The sequence below is a fragment of the Crocuta crocuta genome, unplaced genomic scaffold (genome assembly GCF_008692635.1).
Source record: "Crocuta crocuta isolate KB4526 unplaced genomic scaffold, BGI_CrCroc_1.0 scaffold167, whole genome shotgun sequence".
In the NCBI taxonomy this organism is placed as follows: Eukaryota; Metazoa; Chordata; class Mammalia; order Carnivora; family Hyaenidae; genus Crocuta; species Crocuta crocuta.
In genome coordinates, this window is record NW_027532406.1 from 6,233,568 (window position 1) to 6,253,711 (window position 20,144).

Below are 20,144 nucleotides of genomic sequence, written 5' to 3' on the forward strand. Positions count from 1 at the left end.
CATCCATTCAATGGACTATTGCTGAGCAGTAAAAAGGAATGTGCTACTGACACATGCTACAAAATGAGCAAACCTCCAAATAATCATGTTGAATGAAAGAAGCCCAACAAAAAGAATACCTACTGTATAAATCCATGGATATAAAATGTTAGAAAATACAAAGTAATGTACAGAAATGGACAGCAGATCCATGATTGCCTGGAGATGGAGCAGGGGTGTGATGGAGAGGTGGGTAAAAAGGGATTCCCAAGGCAGGGCATCTGGGTGGCTCAGTTGGGTAAGCAGCCGACTTCGGCTCAGGTAATGATCTCATGGTTCATGAGTTCAAGTCCTGCGTCAGGCTCTGTGCTGACAGCTCAGAGCCTGGATCCTGCTTCAGATTCTGTGTCTCCATCTCTCTCTGCCCCTCCTCTGCTCACACTCTGTTTCTCTTCATTCTCTCTCTCACTCTCTCTCTCTCTCAAAAATAAATTAAAAAAAAAAAAACATTAGGAAGGGATTCCCAAGGGGCAAGAGGAAAAATTTTTTTAGCATTATAGAAATGTTCATTCTCTTGATTGTGGTGACGGTTTCCTTAGTGATGGCTGTCACTTTAAATATGTGCGAGGGGAGCCCGGTGGCTCAGTCTGTTAAGCATCTGACTCTTGATTTCCGCCCAGGTCCTGATCTCACAGTTCATGAAACTGAGCCCCATGCTGGGCTCTGCCCTGACAGCACAGAGCCTGCTTGGCATTCTCTCTCTCCCTCTCTCTCTGCCTCTTCCTCTCCCTCTCTCTCTGCCTCTTCCTCTCCCTCTCAAAATAAATAAATAAACTTAAAAAAAATTGTGTAGTTTATTTTAGCTCGAGTACACCTCAATAAACCATTAAAAAGTAAGTTTGGGGAATACCGTACTTGGAATTTTTATTCAAAGCCAATCTTCCTGGATACATTTTATTGTTTTGTTTTTCTCAGAATTATGGAACAACAACAATAAAGAAAAGTCCAACATTAAAGCCTACACACCTCTCCCAGTTCCACAACTACGGTGGGCTGCAATAACATGGTCTGTTTCGGTATGTGCCGCGGTGAGGGAACAGGATTAGTCTTGAAGGTCATGCTTCCATCCTTGTGAGATGAAGGGTTGAGAGGATGTTGTCGCCTTGGGCACCAAAAGAGTCCAAGAGCAGAAGCATCCTAACCTCAGGACTGAAAACGTCCCTTCCTTGTGTCCCATTTTGCTTTCTAGAGAGGTGAGTGGCTGCAGTTTGGAAGAAAAAGAAAAGTAAAATATCAGCTGGGGCTCAGCCGTCTGTGGCCACCTATCCTGTCCCCTGGTCCCCGTAAGCAGCAGTGTCAGGTAGAGGGGTGTCTGCGCATCTGTGTGTGGTGGCAGAAGGAGGGAGGACAAGGTGACCAGAGGTTTTCAGGTTACAGGGTACTAAGACTTTGGACAGACACACTCAGTGGAGTTGCAAGCTCGCTCAGCGCCTCCACCATCTTGCTGCCCCAAAGACAGCCTCCTCCTTCTCAGCACAGAGAGAGTCCTCAGAGAATAGCCAGAACCGGAGAGCCAGGGGGCCACCAGCCAGATGCAGGGGGTGACCTGGCCTTGCATGTGTAGGTGGCTATGGGGACCAGACAGAGGTTCCAGCGACAGCTGCTGTGACCACCCCTTGGGGACCGCTGCAGGAGCGGCCATCCATGCTCTGCACGCCCAGTGCTATGCATGTGTCCACACCACCGGGGAGATTGTACCTGGCTTCACATTGTGGCTCTGTCCCTTACCAGCCCTGTGCTTTGGACAAGTTACTTGAAATACCCCAGTCTCTCCAGCAATAAAATGGACGTAACACGAGTTACCACACACAGTTGCAAGACTTAAAAGAGCTGTCAGATGTTTGGACAAGCTCCTGACAGACCATGCTTGCTGACGTGCTTGCTCTCGTTACTTTTTCTATCCTTTCACAAACCCCTCTCCCGCCCTTTTCTACACCCATCAGAACTCAGGCCGACCAAGCAGCCGACCACTTCATTTCTGGACGTGGCGGGCAGTTCCCTAACACACTTAGCCTGAGTTCTTCAGGTTTGGGGCCCTTGCTGCTTATTGCTATTGCCCTAACTACTGAGAACGCACAGGAAATCTGGAACCCAAGTCTTGGGGCAGGAAGGCTTGGCTGGGCTGATCCGTGCAGGGCCTGCCACCTCCAGCAGGGGGCGATCGGCACCAAGCTTTGCTGGGCATTGAGCGTTGTTCTTTCTGGACCCTGGCGCCGGAACAGCTCGCTGCTTACTGTTGTAGGGAGAGCGGATCAGGTTCGAAAGCTGCGGGTGGGTTTGTGGGCACAGCACTTCCCCAGACAGAGCCTCGACTCTCCTAGGTCCCATCCGCCCATCTCTGCCTCCTCCGAGGTTTCCCACAGGCGAATGAATCCTTAACAGGAAGGGCAGGCCCCCAAACACGGCTGGGAAAAGCCATTTCTGCAGTGTCCCCAAATGTCCCGGATCTTGGCCCCAGAGTGACCTCCCCGTCTCCCACCCCCCATCAATCCTTGCACCAATGAGGGGCTTCTAAGCCCAAGTTGAGGATTTCCCCACCCCTCCCGACCCAAACAGCACAAATGAAACACCAAAAAAAAAAAAAAATCACATTTTTATTGTTTGATTAATAAACTAGGTTGGAGGGGGAAAAGTGGGGTGTGTGGGGACCCACCCAGCTTCGATTAGTCAGAAACTCCTGTTAACTGTGTACAAAATGAATGTTACAAAAATCACGTAAAAAACGGGGTCAGCAAAGCAGCAGCCTTAGGCAGGTTCAAGGTCCCTGGGAGGCTGCTAAATGGGCCCAACCGGGCCTTGGGGGTGTGGCCGTGGGACTGGGGGCGGGGCCTGGGGGCCACACCCCCCTCCACCTCCAGGCACACGTGCTCTCCTTCCTCCTCGCTCACAAATTACTACAAAATTGCCCTCAAATGGGCATAAACACCGCAGGCCAAGGCACTGCCAGAAACGCAATGGGCCCTGAGCGGAGCGCTGAGCACCCCCTTTCCCCCGTGGCCACTCCTGGAGAAGGGACACTCTTGTTCTCCACGCCTAGGAGTGCGGGCAGACACGGGACCCCGGGAGGGGGCTTTGCTCCCCAGGGAGGCGGTGGCCGTGGGAGGTCCGAGCAGGCACAGCCAGGGCTTTGGTCAGTGCCAAGTCTGCGGAGAGGACCCACAGTCCCGCCGGGCCACGATGATGCGTAGAGCCGCTGCCCCAGACCGGGGCGCTAACTGGGGTAGCACATGCAGCAGCCTGTGCCTGCCGCCTCCACGCTGGCCTTCGCACCAGGCCCCAAGAGCCCGTCGGTGACAGAGTGCTCCATGATGATGTCCTCTACCCGGGTGATGTACAGGACTGTCAGCAGCACCCCCAGGAACTGAAGAGAAAGGGCAGGGTGGGTGAGCGTGTGCTGGGGGCTGGGTGGCCCTCTTTGGCGGCCCCCAGCCCAGGCCCTCCTCTCCCCATCCCAGGAAATCCCAGACACCCTCTGTGTGCCCCATCAGCAGAGGTGCCTCTGCTCTGGGACCCCTGTCTGCACCCCAGCTATGCCAACTCACTATCTAGGGGACCTTGGGCAAGTCACTTAACCTTGCCAAGCCTCAGTTGCCTCCTCTGTTAACTGGGCACGATAACAGCATCTACCTCACAGAATTGAAGAAGGCAGTGCCGGTGAAGCCCTTGGAAGAGCTTTCTAAGCAAGGCTATTGCCATTCGCCCTCTCCTTCCAGCCCTCCGGCCCTCCAAAGTGAGCCCAGACGGATGATACAAGAGCCTTCTTCACCCCACCCCGTCGTACCCTTTCTGCTGTCTGTGACCGCCAAGCCACACTTTCTCTGAAGCGCCCCTTGCCCACCACGCCCCTGGGTGGAGGGGGACCAGCCCACCTGGGGGAGCAGGATGCCCAGCAGGAGGCCCGCCATGATGGTGTAGTTGTCCATGAACCAGATGAGCACGGCGTTGGTGCAGCCTCGCACGTAGATGACATCTTGCACGCTGAGGCGCTGCCCGGGGAGGAGCCTGGCTGACACCTCACCCGGCAGGGCCCCGGCCCCCGCTCTGCGGCTCACCCGACGGCCAGGCAAGTCCCTCCCCCTCTCTGAGCCTCAGTTTCTCACATGCACTACGGGCAGGTGGCTCTAACCAGTGGGTCTCAGTGGGCAGTAGTGTTCCTTAGAGAGCACCGAGGACATCATGGTGGCACTTCTGGGTGTCACAGCAGTTGGGTTTGGGGGCCGAGGGACTGTGGAGCGAAGGACAATTCTATCCCACAAACAACGGCCCTGCCTTCCTGCCTCTCTGAAGTCCCTCCCCCCGGGGGGCATCTAGATGGCTGGAAATCCATCGTAATTATTTGAGCCAAAAGCCCAACTTCAGGGACTTAGAAGAACCACAGTGTTTTCTGCGTGGTTTTACTGTGCACAAATACATAGTACACACACACGCGCGTGCACTATATTTAATTTTGCAGAAATACTACAATGTAAATTAAAGAATGATCATACTGTATTTCGTCTGGGATTTTATCAAGCATCGTTCACCATATTTGAAGACCATGTCCACGGGAAACATGATGCCTGTGGTTAACATGTTACCAATCCACCCCCCACCCCGGGTGTCGGCTGCCCCTGTGGTACAAACACAGGACTGCTTTTTTTGTGTCCTCTGTCGTATCTGATGCCTGAGCGTTTCCGTGTGAGGTATGCTATAGGATTGCAAGTTGTTCTAGCTCTCCTTTTACCTCAGATCCATCACTTGTTCTGACACTGGGTGTGAGGTAGATTATATTATCTGTGAATTTCATTCCCAGATAATGACAAGGGCGAATGATTACTATAGTACCCGGGCACCGGGTTTGATGGTTTGAGAACCTCTGCTGGTCTACGGCTCTCCAGCTGAAATGGGCGTCAGGTGCACCTGCCAGGCTCTGCCCCAAGAATGCGTGTTTCTAGCAAGTTCCCCAGGCTGCTGTCACTGCTGATCCAGGGACCTCACTCCTCACAGGCACCTCAAGTCATCATGATGTTTAGCTCCCTCTCAGCACCACCCCAGCGTCGCTCTTAGCCCAGGGAGTTGCAAGACAGGCAGGTCCTGAGCATGGCTGGGCACACAGGCATGCTGGGGGCACTGGCAAGGGCACGCTGGCCTCACACAGACAAGCCCACAGTAGGTGCTCAGTCAACACAGGCAGGCAGCCTCTCCCAGCCTGGGGGAGGGTCCTTCTGTATCTGGGCACAGGTGGGAAACCTTGGCAGTCCCTGACTCCTATTCACAGCCAGGAGCCCCACCCCCAGAGCCCCTCCAGTCCCCCAGGGGAGGGGACAGGAAGAGCAACCTTTCTCAAGGAAAGAGATTGCAAAGACATTACCTCCTTGTCAATAGTTCTGTAGCCGCACATGGTGTTGACAACTTCTGTCTGAAACAGAAATGAGTGTTAGCCAACACTTCCATAATGCTTGCTGTAAAAGACACTATTATTGGGGTGCCTGGGGGGGCTCAGTTGGTTAAGTGTACGACTTTGGCCCAGGTCATGATCCCATGCTTTGTGGGTTCGAGCCCCGCGTCCGGCTCTGTGCTGACAGCTCAGAGCTTGCAGCCTGCTTCAGATTCCATGTCTCCCTCTCTCTCTGCCCCTCCCCTGCTCACACTCTGTCTCTCTGTCTCCCAAAAATAAAGAAACATTAAAAAATTTTTTTAATAAAACACTATTATTCTCCCCTTTTACTGATGAAAGAACTGAGGCACAGTCAGGTATGAATGGAGCTGAGATTCCCACCCAGGCAGTCTGGCTAGAGTCTGCATCTTAACCTCCCCTCCCCTCAAGAAGTGCCCAGGAGGAAAGACGGGAAGGCTAGGTCCGGGGCATTTGGGGAAGAGGGTGTCTCCTCCACCTGCAGCAGCCCAGGAACCCAGAGAAGAGCGAGCTGCCCCAGGGCCATGGCTTTGATGACACGGCTGTGCAGGTCTCAGAGCTCAGGGCTGGGCTGTTCTTGCTCCAGCTGGCTCTTATGAAGCAAAACCTCGGCCAGTAGCCAGGACCCCAGCCAGCTGTGCTTCACCTGAGGATGAGGCTGAGGCCGCTACCACACCGCCCCACCCCTGCAGACAGCCACCCCACCCGTCGAGGCGCCGCTTTCCCGGGGAGAGAGTTGCTCTCAGGGACTCCCAGCTGCTGATCAACCTCAGGGCAGGGAGAGCTGGGGTCGGCCCTGGACCTGCTCAAATCCCCTCCCAGCAGGCCTAGGGCAGAGGACTGGCAGGGGCCACTTCCCTGCACCGTCTATGTCCTGTGCCGCATCCTTCTCGTTCTACGAAATGACAGAGAGCGAGACGCCCCGGTCCCGCCCCGCCACACCAGCTGAGAGCTTCCTCGGGCTCCGGCGCTGCAAGGGCCAGCAGCGAGTCAGGAGGGCAGGAGGGCCCGGGCAGCCTCTGGCATCATGGTGCCTGGTCCGGGCCTTGCTCTGCTACTGACACGCCCTGAGGCCAATCTTAGATGTGCTGTGAAGGGACGGTATGTGGAGGCACTCAATCAGTATTTATTCAATGAATGAATGAATGAATGAATGAATGAGGTTCCTTGGTATCTCCCAAAAAGCGATGGTGATCAGTAAACCCACCTCATGGGGCTGTTTTGACCATAAAGGGAGCTATACCCGTCAACGGCTTATCTCAGGGCCGGGCACATGGAGGAACTAAGGGACGCTGGCTGGAGTGACTTTGGACATGATCCCAGCTCGTGGAAGGCAAGGAAGGCTGTCAACTCCCCTTCCAAAAGAGCATGTTGGAACACAGGCCTCATCTCAGATGTCAGGACTTGGTTTGTGGGCCAAATAACCTCCCTCAGTGTAGACTGTACCCCAGGCGCCCTCTGACCCCAAACTGGCCAGCATCCACTTAACATAGGTCAGCGTTTGTGGCTCCTGTAGGTGGTGAACATGACCCCCATGGAGAGGATCAGGCCTGGAGAGCAGGTGCGTGATAGAATGATGGGAATGGTAGAAAATGGTAGAAAACGCCTCACTTGTTCATTCATTCACTGAACAAACGTTGATTGAGCACCTATGATGTAGCAATCCCTGTTCTAGGCATTGGGGATGTAGAAGAACAAAGGGAAGTCCTTACCTTCATGGAACTTATATTCTAGCAAGGGAGACCCACCGTGGACATAATAAATAGGTCGTCTACACAGTGTATGAAGGTGTCAAGAGTAACCACTTTCACTGTGCTTCCAGCCCCGGACGCATCGCCCCTGCCCTCAGGGAGCAGACATGCACCTGGCTGAGGCCTCCTTTGCACCCATAGCCCAACCCCTCCTCTACTCTCCCCTCCTCTGCCAAGAGAGCCCCCTCCAAGGGGGGAATTGAGAGACATCTCAATGGCTCTTTTCAAAGGTAAAGCCTGCCTAGGTTTGAGCACAGAACCAGTATTCTCCAGCGCCTCTGCTGAGGGTTCGCGGCTCCCCAGACCAGGGCATGGGGGCCTCTTCTGTTTGACACGGGGCCACAGACAGGAGGTCAGGAGGGGCACTGAGCAGCCGGAAAATGAACTCAGCAAAGTTCAGAGGGGTTCTTCACATGTGCTTCCTATCTGGCGCACGGCTGATGAGCTGGGGTATGTGGGGTCTGAGGCCAGGGGGAAGAGGGAGAGAGCCCTTGAGGGACAGGCCCCAAAGGGTAGCCAAAAATGAGACGATGGACATCTATAACAAATGGGCACAAGCGCTCAGCAGGCAAACTGGTCCAAGGCCATTTAACGCAAACTGCCCTCTATGCCAACCCAGGCCTCCAGGACGTCACTCAGCATAACTGAATTTTTCCAATCTTCTGTAGGAAGCCTGGTATAGAAGACATTTCTTTTAATGCTGAGAGCTAGGGGCAAAGCAACTTTCCCAGAAGCCCTGGTTTGCTTTCCTCCGTTGAACAGTAACATTGTACCACACCATGTCTCCCCTTTTCCTCTGGCCACCAGGGAGCTCTAAACCACCACACATAAGGTTCTGGTTTCCAATGATTTTTCATTTTAGTTTTTTCTCCTATGTATTTACTGCATGTCCATTCAGATCTGTGGCTAAGTGGAATAGGGTAAAATAAACAGATTCGTACACAGATGCACACACGTGGATTGGAGGAAGGAAGGAAACACCCTCTTTCCTATCTAGAGTAGAAAATCATGAGCCCACCAGTGGTTCTGTGATACGGGACCAGAGATAACCCCGCCGGGTGAGTGTCACCTCCCTACCGCACTGTTCCCATCCAGATGCAGGCTTTACACTGCACTTCCCTGCAGGGTCCGTATTGATGTGCCCGGCCTGGGCGTCTCCCCACACTCCAGGCCCCGATATCCAGCTGCCTCTTTGACAGCCTGCTGGAATGTCACCCAGCTCCCCAGCTCCACCTGTCCACACCGAACCCCTAGTCCCCCAAACCTGCCTCACCTCTGTCCTCCCCTCTCAGCCAATGGCAGCCCCTTCTTTCTTGTGGCTCAAGCCGAAAGCCAGGAGTCCTCCTTGGTTTCTCCCTTTCCCCAACCTCCCATATCTGACGTGTCAGCAAATCGTGTTGGCTTACATGTAAAACAAAGCCGGAGGCTGACCAAGACTTACAGCCTCCGCTGCCATCTCCTGACTCTAAGCCTCTGTCTTCTCCCACCTGGCGTGGTGACTCTGAAGAGCTTGCCGGAACCCCGGAGACACTGGGAGCACCATCGGCTGGGGCCTTGCTGTCAGCCCTTGTGATGATCGTCACATGTTGTTAATTTTATGTGTCAACTGGACCGGGCCTGGGGTGGGGTGCCCAGATATTTAGTCAAACATTATTCTGGGTGTTTCTCTGAGGGTCCTTTTCAATGATATTGACATTTAAATCAGTAGATGGAGTAAGGCAGATTGCTCTCCCTGGTGTGGGTGGGTCTCGCCCAATCAGTTGAAGGCATAAATAGAACAAAAAGGCTGCCCTGCCCCCAAGTGACAGAGAATTCCTCCTGCCTGACGAACTGCAGACCTGAACTGAGACACTGGCTCTTCCCCACTCTCAAGCCTCCAGCCTTCGGACAGGAATGACATGGCCAGTGCTCCTGCTTCACAGGCTGCAGGACTCGGACTGGAACTAAACACCGGCTCTCCAGGACACTCAGGTTCCCGGCTCATCCTGCAGAGCTGCTTGCTAACCAGCACCTCAGGGCCTGCTTCCCGGACAGTCTGTCCTGTGACACACGGACAGCTGCACTAGCGCCTAGCCAGACTCACCACGTCCACCTCTGCCCCCCAGCAGTCAGCGTGATCCCAGTAAAGCCTAAGTCAGATCTGCCACTTAGCCGCTAAAGCCCTCCATTTGGCTCCTTGTCACTCCAGGGAAAACCAAAGTCCTGACCATGGTCTTTAGGGCACCCATGACCTCCCCAACTTAACCTGTTACTATTCTCCCCCACACTCACTCTGTTCCAGCCACACTGGTTTCTATGCTGTTTCTCAAACACACCAGGCCAATTCCCACCCCAGGGCCTTTGCATGTGCTCTTTTCTGCCAGGAATGCTCATCCTCCAGATATGCACGGCTTACCCCTTCACTTCCTTCAGGGTTTCACTGAGAACTAGCTTCTCAGTATCTAAAATTGTAATCCTCCAAACCCCCTGCTTTATTTTCCTCTTTAGCATTTAACACCTTCAAGGGTATGATCTGGCACTTATTTTGTGGGTCTAGAACGTCAGTGCTATGCAGGCAGAGTTCTCCGTGTGTCTGTACCCCCAGGACCTAGAATCACATCTGGCACATAGCAGGTCCTCCACAAATATATGCTGAGTGAATGAGCACACGTAGGTTCCATGGCTTGGCTAGGACATTCAGTTGCCACCGCCCTACATGACAAAGTACAGGATCACCCCCTCCCCCCCACAGGCTTCTCTGAAAAGGCTGGGCTCTCCTCCAGCGCTCCCCCTTCCCAGAAAGCTACCCTAAAATGGCAGCTAAAATTTCCAAACAAACTTTCCCTCCTGGCCCAGGCTTTTTTAGGGCTGATGCGCTCGGCCCTGGCTCCCTGACTCGAGGGTGAGGCCCCCACCCCCACCGGCAGCTGCCTGGATTACAGAACCCAGCAGTGGGCACAGAATGGTAGAGATGTTCGAAAAGAAATTTTCCATGACTCTTTAGGGCATGAGTAATTGCAAAGCTCTCCACCTCGTTCCAATCCAGAAACCAGGCAGTGTGGGGGCACATTAGTCAAACACAGGATCGGAGAATCCCTTCATTTAGAAGCGGTGACTACACAGGACAGCCTCCCCCGTGGTCATGGAGGTGACAGAGCTGACAAGATCCTGCTGGGGAGAGGCAGCGGCTGGCATTTACACCACCGGACCCCTTCCAAAGGAGCCCTCCAGCTAAGGCTGTGCAGCTGGCCACCCCGGGGAGCCCCCGGCTCCCCACCAGGAACCCTCTGGGCGCCTCGCCTGGGCTGGGGAGAAGTCCAGAGCACAGCTCCCACATGCTGCCTGTATTTCATGCCATCCCTGGGCAAGGCAGGCACCTGATGTTTTGGTGCCTCAACTTCTTCATCTGTACAGTGGGTAGAATAACAGGACCTGCCCCACAGGGCTGTGGAAAGGGCTGAATACCACAACCAGAGAGCCTAGAACAGGCCTGCACGTGGGGGTGCTCGCTAGCTGCTAACGACCGCTACTCTTCAGGACCGGCCTTCCAGCCCCCACCCCCAGATGGCCCCCCAGATGGCCCTGGAGACTCAGGAAGCCGGGCAACCCCCACCACCTCCTGCCCGCCCCCCCTTCCTGAAAGATGAGAGGCGCCTGGCCAGCCAGGGAGGCCCCAGGAGCAGTGGGTACCGTGTTTCTGACGCAGCAGGTGTAAGGCACCCCGCAGGCCAGGGGTCCGGGGGCGTTGCAGTCGTGGTACTGGTTTTTGCTCCAATCCCGGTAGTCTTCCCCGCCACAGCACTTAAACTGAGAGGGAGGCAAGGGGGAGGGGGGCCGTGTCACCACCAAGGTCCCAGGGAGACCCCGTGGCTTATGATGGGTCTGCTGGCAGGGGGAGCACCAGGGGCTGCATGGGGTCCTGTGCTTTCCCTGGAGGCGGCAAGCACCCCATCGCCGGAGAGGAGCNCGATGCCCCATCTTCACATCCCCCTGGCAGCTGCTCAGCCCCTGAAGGTTCCAGAGACTAAGACTCCAGGGACGCCCCCACAGCCCAGTGGGGCTATACCACAGCCACCCCAGCTCCGCCTGTCAGCCCTCAGCAAAGGGACACACACGTCCTGCCAGGGGCAGGGGACTGAAGGGCGGGCCTCAATTCCCCCTAGCTCAGCTTCTCCCGCCACCAGCCCCTGCACTGGCACGCGTCCCACAGCCACAGCCAAAGCGACACAGCCATGGGGGAGACAGAGAGCGGCGCTCCAGGAAAGGGTCAGCGGGGCAGTGCTGTGCACCAGGGACGTGGGAAGGGAGGAGGGGCGGCCGAACGTTGGGGAGGCCCCTCTGAAGACATGACATTTAATCGGAAACAGGAATGGCAGGAAAAAGCCAGTCAACAGCGCACGGGCCTGCAGCATGAGCTAGCTGTGTGTGGGTAGCTGGCATGGAGGCCAGTAAGTCAGGAGCCGGGCAGGCGAGAGGGGAGGGATGCAGTGCAGCGGGCGCCTGGGCCGCACCTCGCAGAGCCTCGTCAGCCAGGGGTGGGGCGCTGAGATCACATTCTGAGTGGGGGGGTCACTGGAGGGTTAACTAGGGGAGCGATAGTGCAGAGGAACACAAAGCGGACACCCTCCCGCAGCCCCCACAGAGCCCTTCGGGCTGTCAGGTTTTAGGACCTGGAAGGGCCTCCCCAGCGTGCAGTTCAGAGGGCATTTGCTTTGCAGCCCAAGAGACCAGAGTTCAAATCCTCACGCTACCACTCCTAGCTGTGTGGCTTTGGGCAAGCCAACCAGCCTCTCTGGGCCTCGGATCCTCATCTGCAAAGCAGGAAGAGCAATGCCAGCTCTGCCCGGCTGAGCTGAGGACCACAGAGCCATACGTGAAGCACTCGGCAGGGGGCCTGGCACCGCGCATGAGTCACCCCGCACCCCACCCGGGAAGAAATGAAATCCCCAGGCCGGTGGAAGGCTGGTTCCAGTAAAAACATGCTTTAGCTGACAGTCCAGAGCTGGCCCACACGCCCCAGGCAGAGAGGCGCCTCCCAGAGGCTGCACCTGTTGTGACCACAGCGAAGGTCTGAGTCAAGGGAGTGGCCACTGCGGGTGGCCCTGGGTGCGGTGAGATTTGGCTCTGGCTGACAGCCAGCACGGGAGCCAGGTCCCAAGGCCAGGTCCCAAAGCGCAACATGAATGCACATCGACATCAAGACCTCAAGAGGAAGGGGCCGTCTATCTTCCCCTCCACCATGCAGATGAGGAGCCTGAGGCTCAGGACTAAATGAGACTGGGGTGTAGAAGCCGCCCAGGGCTTATCATTGCACGGACTGACTTGCGTAGACGTTGTGGGAAGAGGGACAGCGTCCCAAAACGATAATCATCGCATTCACAGAAGTGAATGGAAGCAAAAGGGAAGTCATGTTCTGTTCCCCAACGCAAGAGGTAGTGGAATCAAGCTCTTTCCACATCAGGGGTGCCCCTGACTTGACAGGGAGTGAGCCCCCCGTCACTGGACGGAGTCTGAACTGGGTGGCTTGGAGGTCACTCTCACCTCAAGGAAGGATGATTTTTGCCCATTGGAGAAGAGTACCCTGGGACCCTGCAAGATGGCTTGTAGTTTTACCTGACCTTATTCTTTTTTGGGGAGGGGAGCGTGGTCCATGTAACCAAAGAATGACAGGAAGAGTAAGGACACTCTGGGACAGGCATGTGGGCAGAGGCCTGGTTGAGAAGGTCAGGCCCCACACTTGATGGCCAGCCATTGCCTCCCAAGTTGGCCAGGCACCTGCTTTGGGAATGAACAAGCCACTCCCCCCTTCCCCTCCCCCTCTTGAGCAGGGTCCTGAGCTGGGGGGCAAAGGGCATGGCAGGTGTGCCTCTGACCCACAGCGCCTGGCTCACCTCCTTCTGAACAAAGTCCATGATGTTTTTGAAGTCCAGATCATCATAGTAGTTCTCGATTCCTCTTCGAATGTTGTCATTCAGAAAGTCGATGGTCTGTTTAGATGGAGACATTATGAAAGAAACAGACCTCCCCTCCCTGAGCCCCACCCAAGGCCTCCCAGAACTCGGGACTGGAGCGGAGTGCCCACATGCCCAAGTCACTCGCACCCCCCCTGCATGAACGCCTCACCACAGCCCTGCCCACACACCCTCTCCATGCCTCCCATGCCCATCTGATGCCTTCGTCCCTCTGCATGTCTGAGCAGGAGTGATTCACACGACTTCCTATACAGATCAGATAGGTCAGGACCCGAGAGAAGGGGCCCTGCCGGGGGAAGCAGCCATGCCAGGCTGGGACTGGGCTGGCCCTGGTCCCTGCCTGATGCCCTTTCCACTGTCCAAAGACAGACCTGAGCTGAGTCTTCCTTTTGTCCTCCAGACCTTCCCCCCCACCCCCACTCTTCTCTGCTACCCAAGCTCTTGTGTTATGGATAAGAAAACTGAGGCCCAAAGAGGGGCCTGACTCAGCCAGGGCACAGAGCAGGCAGGCTAGGGGCCCGGCCAGGACTGGAAATCAGCTCTCCCCAAGTCCCCAGCGGTTCCCCACTGAGGGGCTCCAGCCTGAACAAAGGGGCCACCTCCTAGCTCCGACCAGGAGGGTGCTGGCACATCGCCCTCTCCCGGTCACGCTGGGCCTTCTGGATCAACAGCCCGGCTGTTGTGCTGAAATCTGGGAGCACAAAAGGCCCCACAGCGAGCAGGGGTGGGGGCGGGAGTGGGGGCAGCCCAACCCCAAGCTCAGAGCGACAATCAGGGCTTTCAGAGCAGGGAGGCCCGCCTATCGCCAGGGATTGTGCTGGCACAAAGGGGGCATTCTTGGCTCTGGAGCCAGACGATCCCCAGGGGAGGCGCCTGCAGGCACCCCTGGGAAAACTGGGCCCAGGGTGCCAGGCCTGGTCCTGGGCCGCAGGCCCCACCACACCATTTCCCCTCTCTGAGCCTGAGTTATCCACTGGAGAACCAAACTTGCAGGCCCAGCCTTATGATCACTTCTGGCTCTAAGGACCAAAAAGACAAAGCTGAGAGATACTGTCAAGGTTCAGGGTCAAGAGCGGGCCCTGCAGCCAGACACTGCATTTCATCTCCAAGCCTCCACTTGCTTACCTGCAAAAGGGGAGGACTTTTGCAGAGATGCAAGCGTAGATAGACCCAAGCTACAAACGTGCTCAGCAAGATGCCAGGCATGTTGCAGGCCATGGTGTTATTACTATTGTGGATCTTTCTCACCTTTTCCAGGGGACACATACTGCCGCTGCATACCGTCAACGTCACGAGTGGGAAGAGGCTAATCCCAAGGGAAAACCGAGGCCTCAAGTCTTATGCAAAAGGCCTCCTGCACCCTCCAGAGCAAGAGCCAGCCGCCAGCCTGGGATTCCCCCAAACACCCTGCCACCCAGGGAGGTGATCTGTCACTGACACTGGCACTGTCACCTCACTGGTCACTGGCAGAGAGATGTTAGGATCAAGGTGGCGAACTCCCAGCCTGATAACACTTTAAGAAGCCAAAGTAAGAACTCGAGGCTCCTTTTGGGGTCCTCTCCCCAAACCACCTCCAGTATCAGGAACAAAGGATACATCAGCCTCGTCCTTCCTGACACTCACTGCTCAAAGCCAAGGCAAGAAAGGAGCCTGGCTCAGGGAAGCCTATCTCTGTGGCCAGAAGGAAAACCCTCTGCTGATAAAGACCAGCCGCTCATAAGCAGACCCGGGAGCCGACAACCTGATGGCGGCCTGGGTGGGGGGGCCCTGGGGCAGGTCCGCTCATGAGCACCCGGAGAGCACGTGCTCACCAGCCCTTGGTCCTGCACTGATCCCGGGGCACAGACTTGCTGGCCCCACAACCCGGGCAGAGCAGGGACCCACCTGCGCTCAGGCCCGACCTTCTCAGAGGCCCCGGGTCATGAGACCTTTCCAACCTTGCGTGCCTACTCCTCTGGGTGATGAAGGGACAGACCAGCCAGCTGGGGCATGGTTGGGGGCATCTAAGAAACAGGAGACCGATGTGGGGTCAGGGTGCCACCCAGGGTAGGGCAAGGGAATGATCCCATGGCCTTGGAAAGCATGCTACAGGGGGTCCTGGGGTGAGCGGAGGTGCAGGGGGTGGTGCCAAGGTCAGGGCCACGTGCATCGGGGCGTGTTTCAGTCTATTCTCAAGGCATCGCAGACACCATCCTGGTCCACCATGTCCCCCTGGACCTATCCCAGCCCACGGGCCACCTCCTAGCCCCTCTACTGGGTCACCTACTGTTGGGAGTCCCCCAGGGTTAGAGCTGGGGGGCAGGAGGCCCAGGGTAGGGTCAGCAGAGGAGAGGCCCAGTGGCCCGATGGGGAAAGCCTCTCCCTCCCTTTTCGGTGAGCGGCTCTGACCTTTCTCTCCAAACCATCTCAGTCTCTGGGCACCTCACAAATATGCTGACTCCAAAAAAGGCCTCTGTGCAAATCAGGCCTCCCATCTGGTAAGCTGCGCCGGGTCCCTGCAGGTCAGGGGGCCCTGCCGGAGGCCCTTGGAATGGGCAGCACTAACAGAGTCCCAGGCTCCATGGACTGTCCCCAGTTCCTCAGGGACCTCTTCGGATCCTGCTTACTCTTGTGCTCTTGTGTGTGTGCTGCCTGGAGCACCATGCGTGTGTGTGTGTGCGTGTGCATGCACTGCCTGTGGCACCATGAGTGTGTGTGCGGCATGTGTGTGCACTGCCTGTGGTACCGTGTGTGTGTGTGTGTGCATGTGTGCACTGCCTGTGGAACCGTGTGTGTGCACTGCCTGTGGAACCGTGTGTGTGCACGTGTGCACGCGTGTGTGTGCATTGTCTGTGGCACTGTGTGTGTGCACTGCCTGTGGAACCGTGTGTGTGCACGTGTGCACGCGTGTGTGTGCATTGTGGCACTGTGTGTGTGCACTGCCTGTGGCACTGTGTATGTGTGCATGTGCACACGTGTGTGTGCACTGCCTGTGGAACCGTGTGTGTGCACGTGTGTGTGTGCATTGTCTGTGGCACTGTGTGTGTGCACTGCCTGTGGCACTGTGCATGTGTGCATGTGCACACGTGTGTGTGCACTGCCTGTGGCACTGTGCATGTGCACACGTGTGTGTGCACTGCCTGTGGAACCATGTGTGTGCATGTGTGCATGCGTGTGTATGCATTGCCTGTGGCACCACGTGTGTGCACTGCCTGTGGCACTGTGCTTGTGTGCATGTGCACACCTGTGTGTGCACTGCCTGTGGAACCGTGTGTGTGCATGTGCACACGTGTGTGTGCATTGCCTGTGGCACTGTGCGTGTGCACTGCCTGTGGCACTGTGCATGTGCACACGTGTGTGTGCACTGCCTGTGGAACCGTGTGAGCATGCGTGTGTGTGCATTGCCTGTGGCACAGTGTGTGTGCACTGCCTGTGGCACTGTGCATGTGTGCATGTATACTGCCTGTGGCACCATGCCTGCATATGTGCCTGTGCACTGCCTGTGGCACCGTGCATGTGTGTGTATGTGTGCGTGAGTGTATACCAGAGAGATGTGAGATACTTAGGTAGCCCTCATGCCATGATGGGGCTGGGAATGGATGAGAAACCCCAGTCAGGGAGGCGAGCAAATTGCACAGCTCACGAGTGTAACTGTAAAGTGCTCCGACATTCAGCCACATTCTGTGGGTCTGGGGCGGGGGGGGCACTCAGGACGTGCCGTGGGGGATGCGGCAGGGAATTCCGGCTCCTCTGCCCCCCAGAGACCAAGCGCACCTGACCAGTGCCAGCCCCGTGCTGCTCATGGCAGCAGGAGAAGCTCCAAGCAGGGCAAGAAAACCACCTTCCCTGGGGCTGGCGTGGCCTCAGGGGCTCCGTCGCTTGGGCTAAACTAACCAGAGTAAGCAAACATCAAAGGCCATAGGATTTTCAGAGCACACTGCTTAAACCACCAGAGGTGAGCTACAAAGAACTGTCCTTTCTAGTTTTTTCTTTTAAATCTAGTTTTAAAGTTATCCAAGGCCTCCATAGCACCCCTCCCAGTAGAGGTGCTTACTGCTTTTATTTAAAAAAAAAATTTTTTTAGTGTCTATTTATTTTTGAGAGAGAGAGAGACACACACACAGTATGAGCAGGGAAGAGTCAGAGAGAGAGGGAGACACAGAATCTGAAGCAGGCTCCAGGCTCTGGGCTGTCAGCAGAGAGACCGACGTAGGGCTTGAACTCACAAACCACGAGATCATGACCTGAGCTGAAGTTGGACGCTTAACTGACTGAGCCACCCAGGCGCCCTTGCTTACTGGTTTTAAATGGAATTGGGGAGCCCGAGGAATCAGGGAGCCTGGGTGGCTCAGTCAGTTAAGCGTCTGACTCTTGATTTTAGCTTGAGTCATGTCTCGGCTCAGGTCATGATCTCATGGTTCATGAGTTCCAGCCCCACATCAGGCTCTGCACTGACAGCATGGAGCCTGCTTGGGGTTCTGTCTCTTCTTCTTTCTGCTCCTCCCCTGCTTGTGCTTGTTCTCTCTCTCTCTCTCAAAATAAATAAACTTTTTTAAAAAATGAATGAGGAATCAAGGGAGTGAGACCTGTGGCAGCCACTCCCCGGGCTGGGAGGCTGGGGAGCAGGCAGAGAAAGGGAAGGAAAGGACGATGGCAGAAGCCCCTCTCCTGGCCTCTGGGGATGGAGCTTCCGCTGCCTTCTCCTCGGCTCCAGAGACCCCAGGCTGCAGCCCCACCGGCCTCAGGGCCAGCCCGGTTCCCACGGTGTGGCAGGGTCCTCAGCCTAGACCTTCTTTCCCATGCACCCGGGCCGAGCCAGCACCTCTGGGTTTCCCTCCGTGCCCCCGACTGTGGGGACTCGTCCTCTGGCCTCCCGTCCTGAGATGGGCCCAACTCTAACAAGCAAGGCCAGAAGACAACCCAGGAAGCAAGAAAAAAGGAGGAGAGAAACCTACAACATTCCCTGGAATATGTGCTAGACCCTTCCTCAGACCTGAGGGAGAGGAGGCCATGCTTCAGCTTCACAGGTATTTGGGGCGCCAGCTGTCCCTCCCACACTCTGTCCACAGTGGGGCACACCAGCTGTGTGGGTCTGGCCAGATCTCAGCAGAACCTTCACTACTTTGCTCCGGGTGGAAAGGATACGTACGTTCGTGTGCGCAGCCAAGCAGGCCACGGTGCCTTCTCCTTTCTCTCTGCCCCTGAACTTCAAGGGCATGTCCAGAACCAGCTAGTGCCAGGGCCACAATAAAACAAACAGGCTGGGTGCTGTCCACTGTTCCCTGGCCTGATGTTGGCTGTGACCACAGCATCCTCTGATCAAGGTCAAGAAAGAGGCCACTCCTCACCCCTGCCTTGGTAGTAGAGAGAAGGTGGAGGCAAGGAGGCCTGGGATGGGCATACAGGTGTACCAGCTACAGCCTGGCACCCTCTGGGTGTCCCGCTCAGCTCTGCCTGACTGGGAACACACGGGCAGCAGCTGCCCTCCTCCCACAACCCTGCACCCTTGGGAGAGGCCCTGGAACAAGCTGGAGTACTAGGAGGTCAAGGTGAGACCATCGTGGAGGTCACTCAGACTCTCCTCCCATTCGCTGGGGTCAGGACACTGCACCTCAGGTGCCCGGGCCCTCGGGGCTCTGTGCCACTAGGCTCTGTACAAACGGAGAAGCCACTTCAGTCTGACCGCGGTCATGCTGACAGCAGAAGCCCCACCCAGGGTCAGGGATGGAGAGTTCCTTCCTTATATCCAGAAGCCTGTTCATTGCTGCCAGGCTGCGGCCATGGCCTGTGCACCTTCCTTAGAACCCAGCATGAGGCTGTTAGTCTAATTTGTCCTCATTTGTCACCAAGAGTGACTTAGACTTAACAGGTAGCCCGTGGGGCCAGCCTTGTTACAGTGTACCTCAGGGAAATATTTCTTCTCCTCTTGGTGAGGAGAACATGGAATTATTTCTTCTCTTGTTGGTGAGGAGAACATGGAATTGCAAACTCACCTCTTCCAGAAGCTGACCTTCGGGGTTCCTCACCTTTTTCTCCACCTTATACCGCCCCTTCCCACTGCCATCAACAGCCAGGCTGTTCCTCTATCCTCACCATCAGCCAGTCTCGTATTTTTAGAGTTGGAAGGCACATTACTTTTCTTTATATGGTGTTTTCCCCATGATTTTAAGAAAAAGAAAATTGGGGAGCTAGGGACAAAATGTAAAGGGGAAGATAAAAATCACCCCAGTCCCGCTCTTCAGAGGATATAAGAGTTAGTATGATAATATTTCTATTTTCTTCCATATTTTTCCTGGCCTATTTTTTTTTCATGGTAGAGATCTTACTGCATTTATAATTATATACCTCATTTTTCAATTATTTTGACTTCTGTATCACAGGCATATGAGAACATGGCCCGCGATGAGCCCTGACAGTGAGGGTCCTTCGTGCGCTGCACACAGAGACCCCTGACGGGACCCCATGAGGGGACATGCCATCCAATCTTCAGGGTTTGGGGATGATGAGATACTGAGAACCTCTTTGCCCTGACCTTGGCCCACAGCGTCCTCAGCTGTGAGGTCTAGAGGGCTGAGGCCCCTTGCTGGAAGGAGGGTAGGTGCAGAGCTATAGGGCACTGGGAAGATGGCAGATCAGGCCACTTTTGGGAGTGCGCTCTGGAAACCAGAACCACTGCTCACCCAGGGGACCGTTTATGAAAACAATAGCTTCTGCTGACCACAGCCTGGGACCTGGCTCTAGCCAGGAAAGCACCATTCCATGGCCTCTGGAAAGCCACAGGCTGGCGGGGAGCCCTGCAGCTGCGCAGAAACACATCCCCATGGACGAATGGAATAAACCCCTCTCCCTCAGGCTGCTGAGAAATGAACCAACACCCCACTCTTCCAGCTCAGAGCAGACAGTCTGAAAAACAGAAAAGGGGAAAAAGGGAGGAACAGGTAGCGACACTAGATCAAAAAAAACAACTGATGAGGCAAAGAAAAAGGGAAATAAAAGAATATTTTGAGACAAACGAAAATGAAAACACAA

General features: G+C 55.6%; 1 protein-coding gene across 2 annotated transcripts in view; it reads right to left on the bottom strand.

Annotated features, from left to right (window-relative positions):
• Positions 1-2,614: 2,614 nt before the first annotated feature.
• The window catches only part of TSPAN15 (tetraspanin 15), a 53,124-nt gene continuing 35,594 nt past the window's right edge, over positions 2,615-20,144 (bottom strand). For both annotated transcript variants that reach the window (XM_077778665.1, XM_077778664.1), the window contains 5 exons: positions 13,056-13,151; positions 10,855-10,971; positions 5,390-5,437; positions 3,909-4,025; positions 2,615-3,400 (listed from right to left, as the gene is read on the bottom strand). In XM_077778665.1, the coding sequence (XP_077634791.1) occupies positions 3,251-3,400; positions 3,909-4,025; positions 5,390-5,437; positions 10,855-10,971; positions 13,056-13,151 (528 nt within the window). In that variant the 3' untranslated portion in view covers positions 2,615-3,250. The remainder of the gene's footprint in view (positions 3,401-3,908; positions 4,026-5,389; positions 5,438-10,854; positions 10,972-13,055; positions 13,152-20,144) is intronic.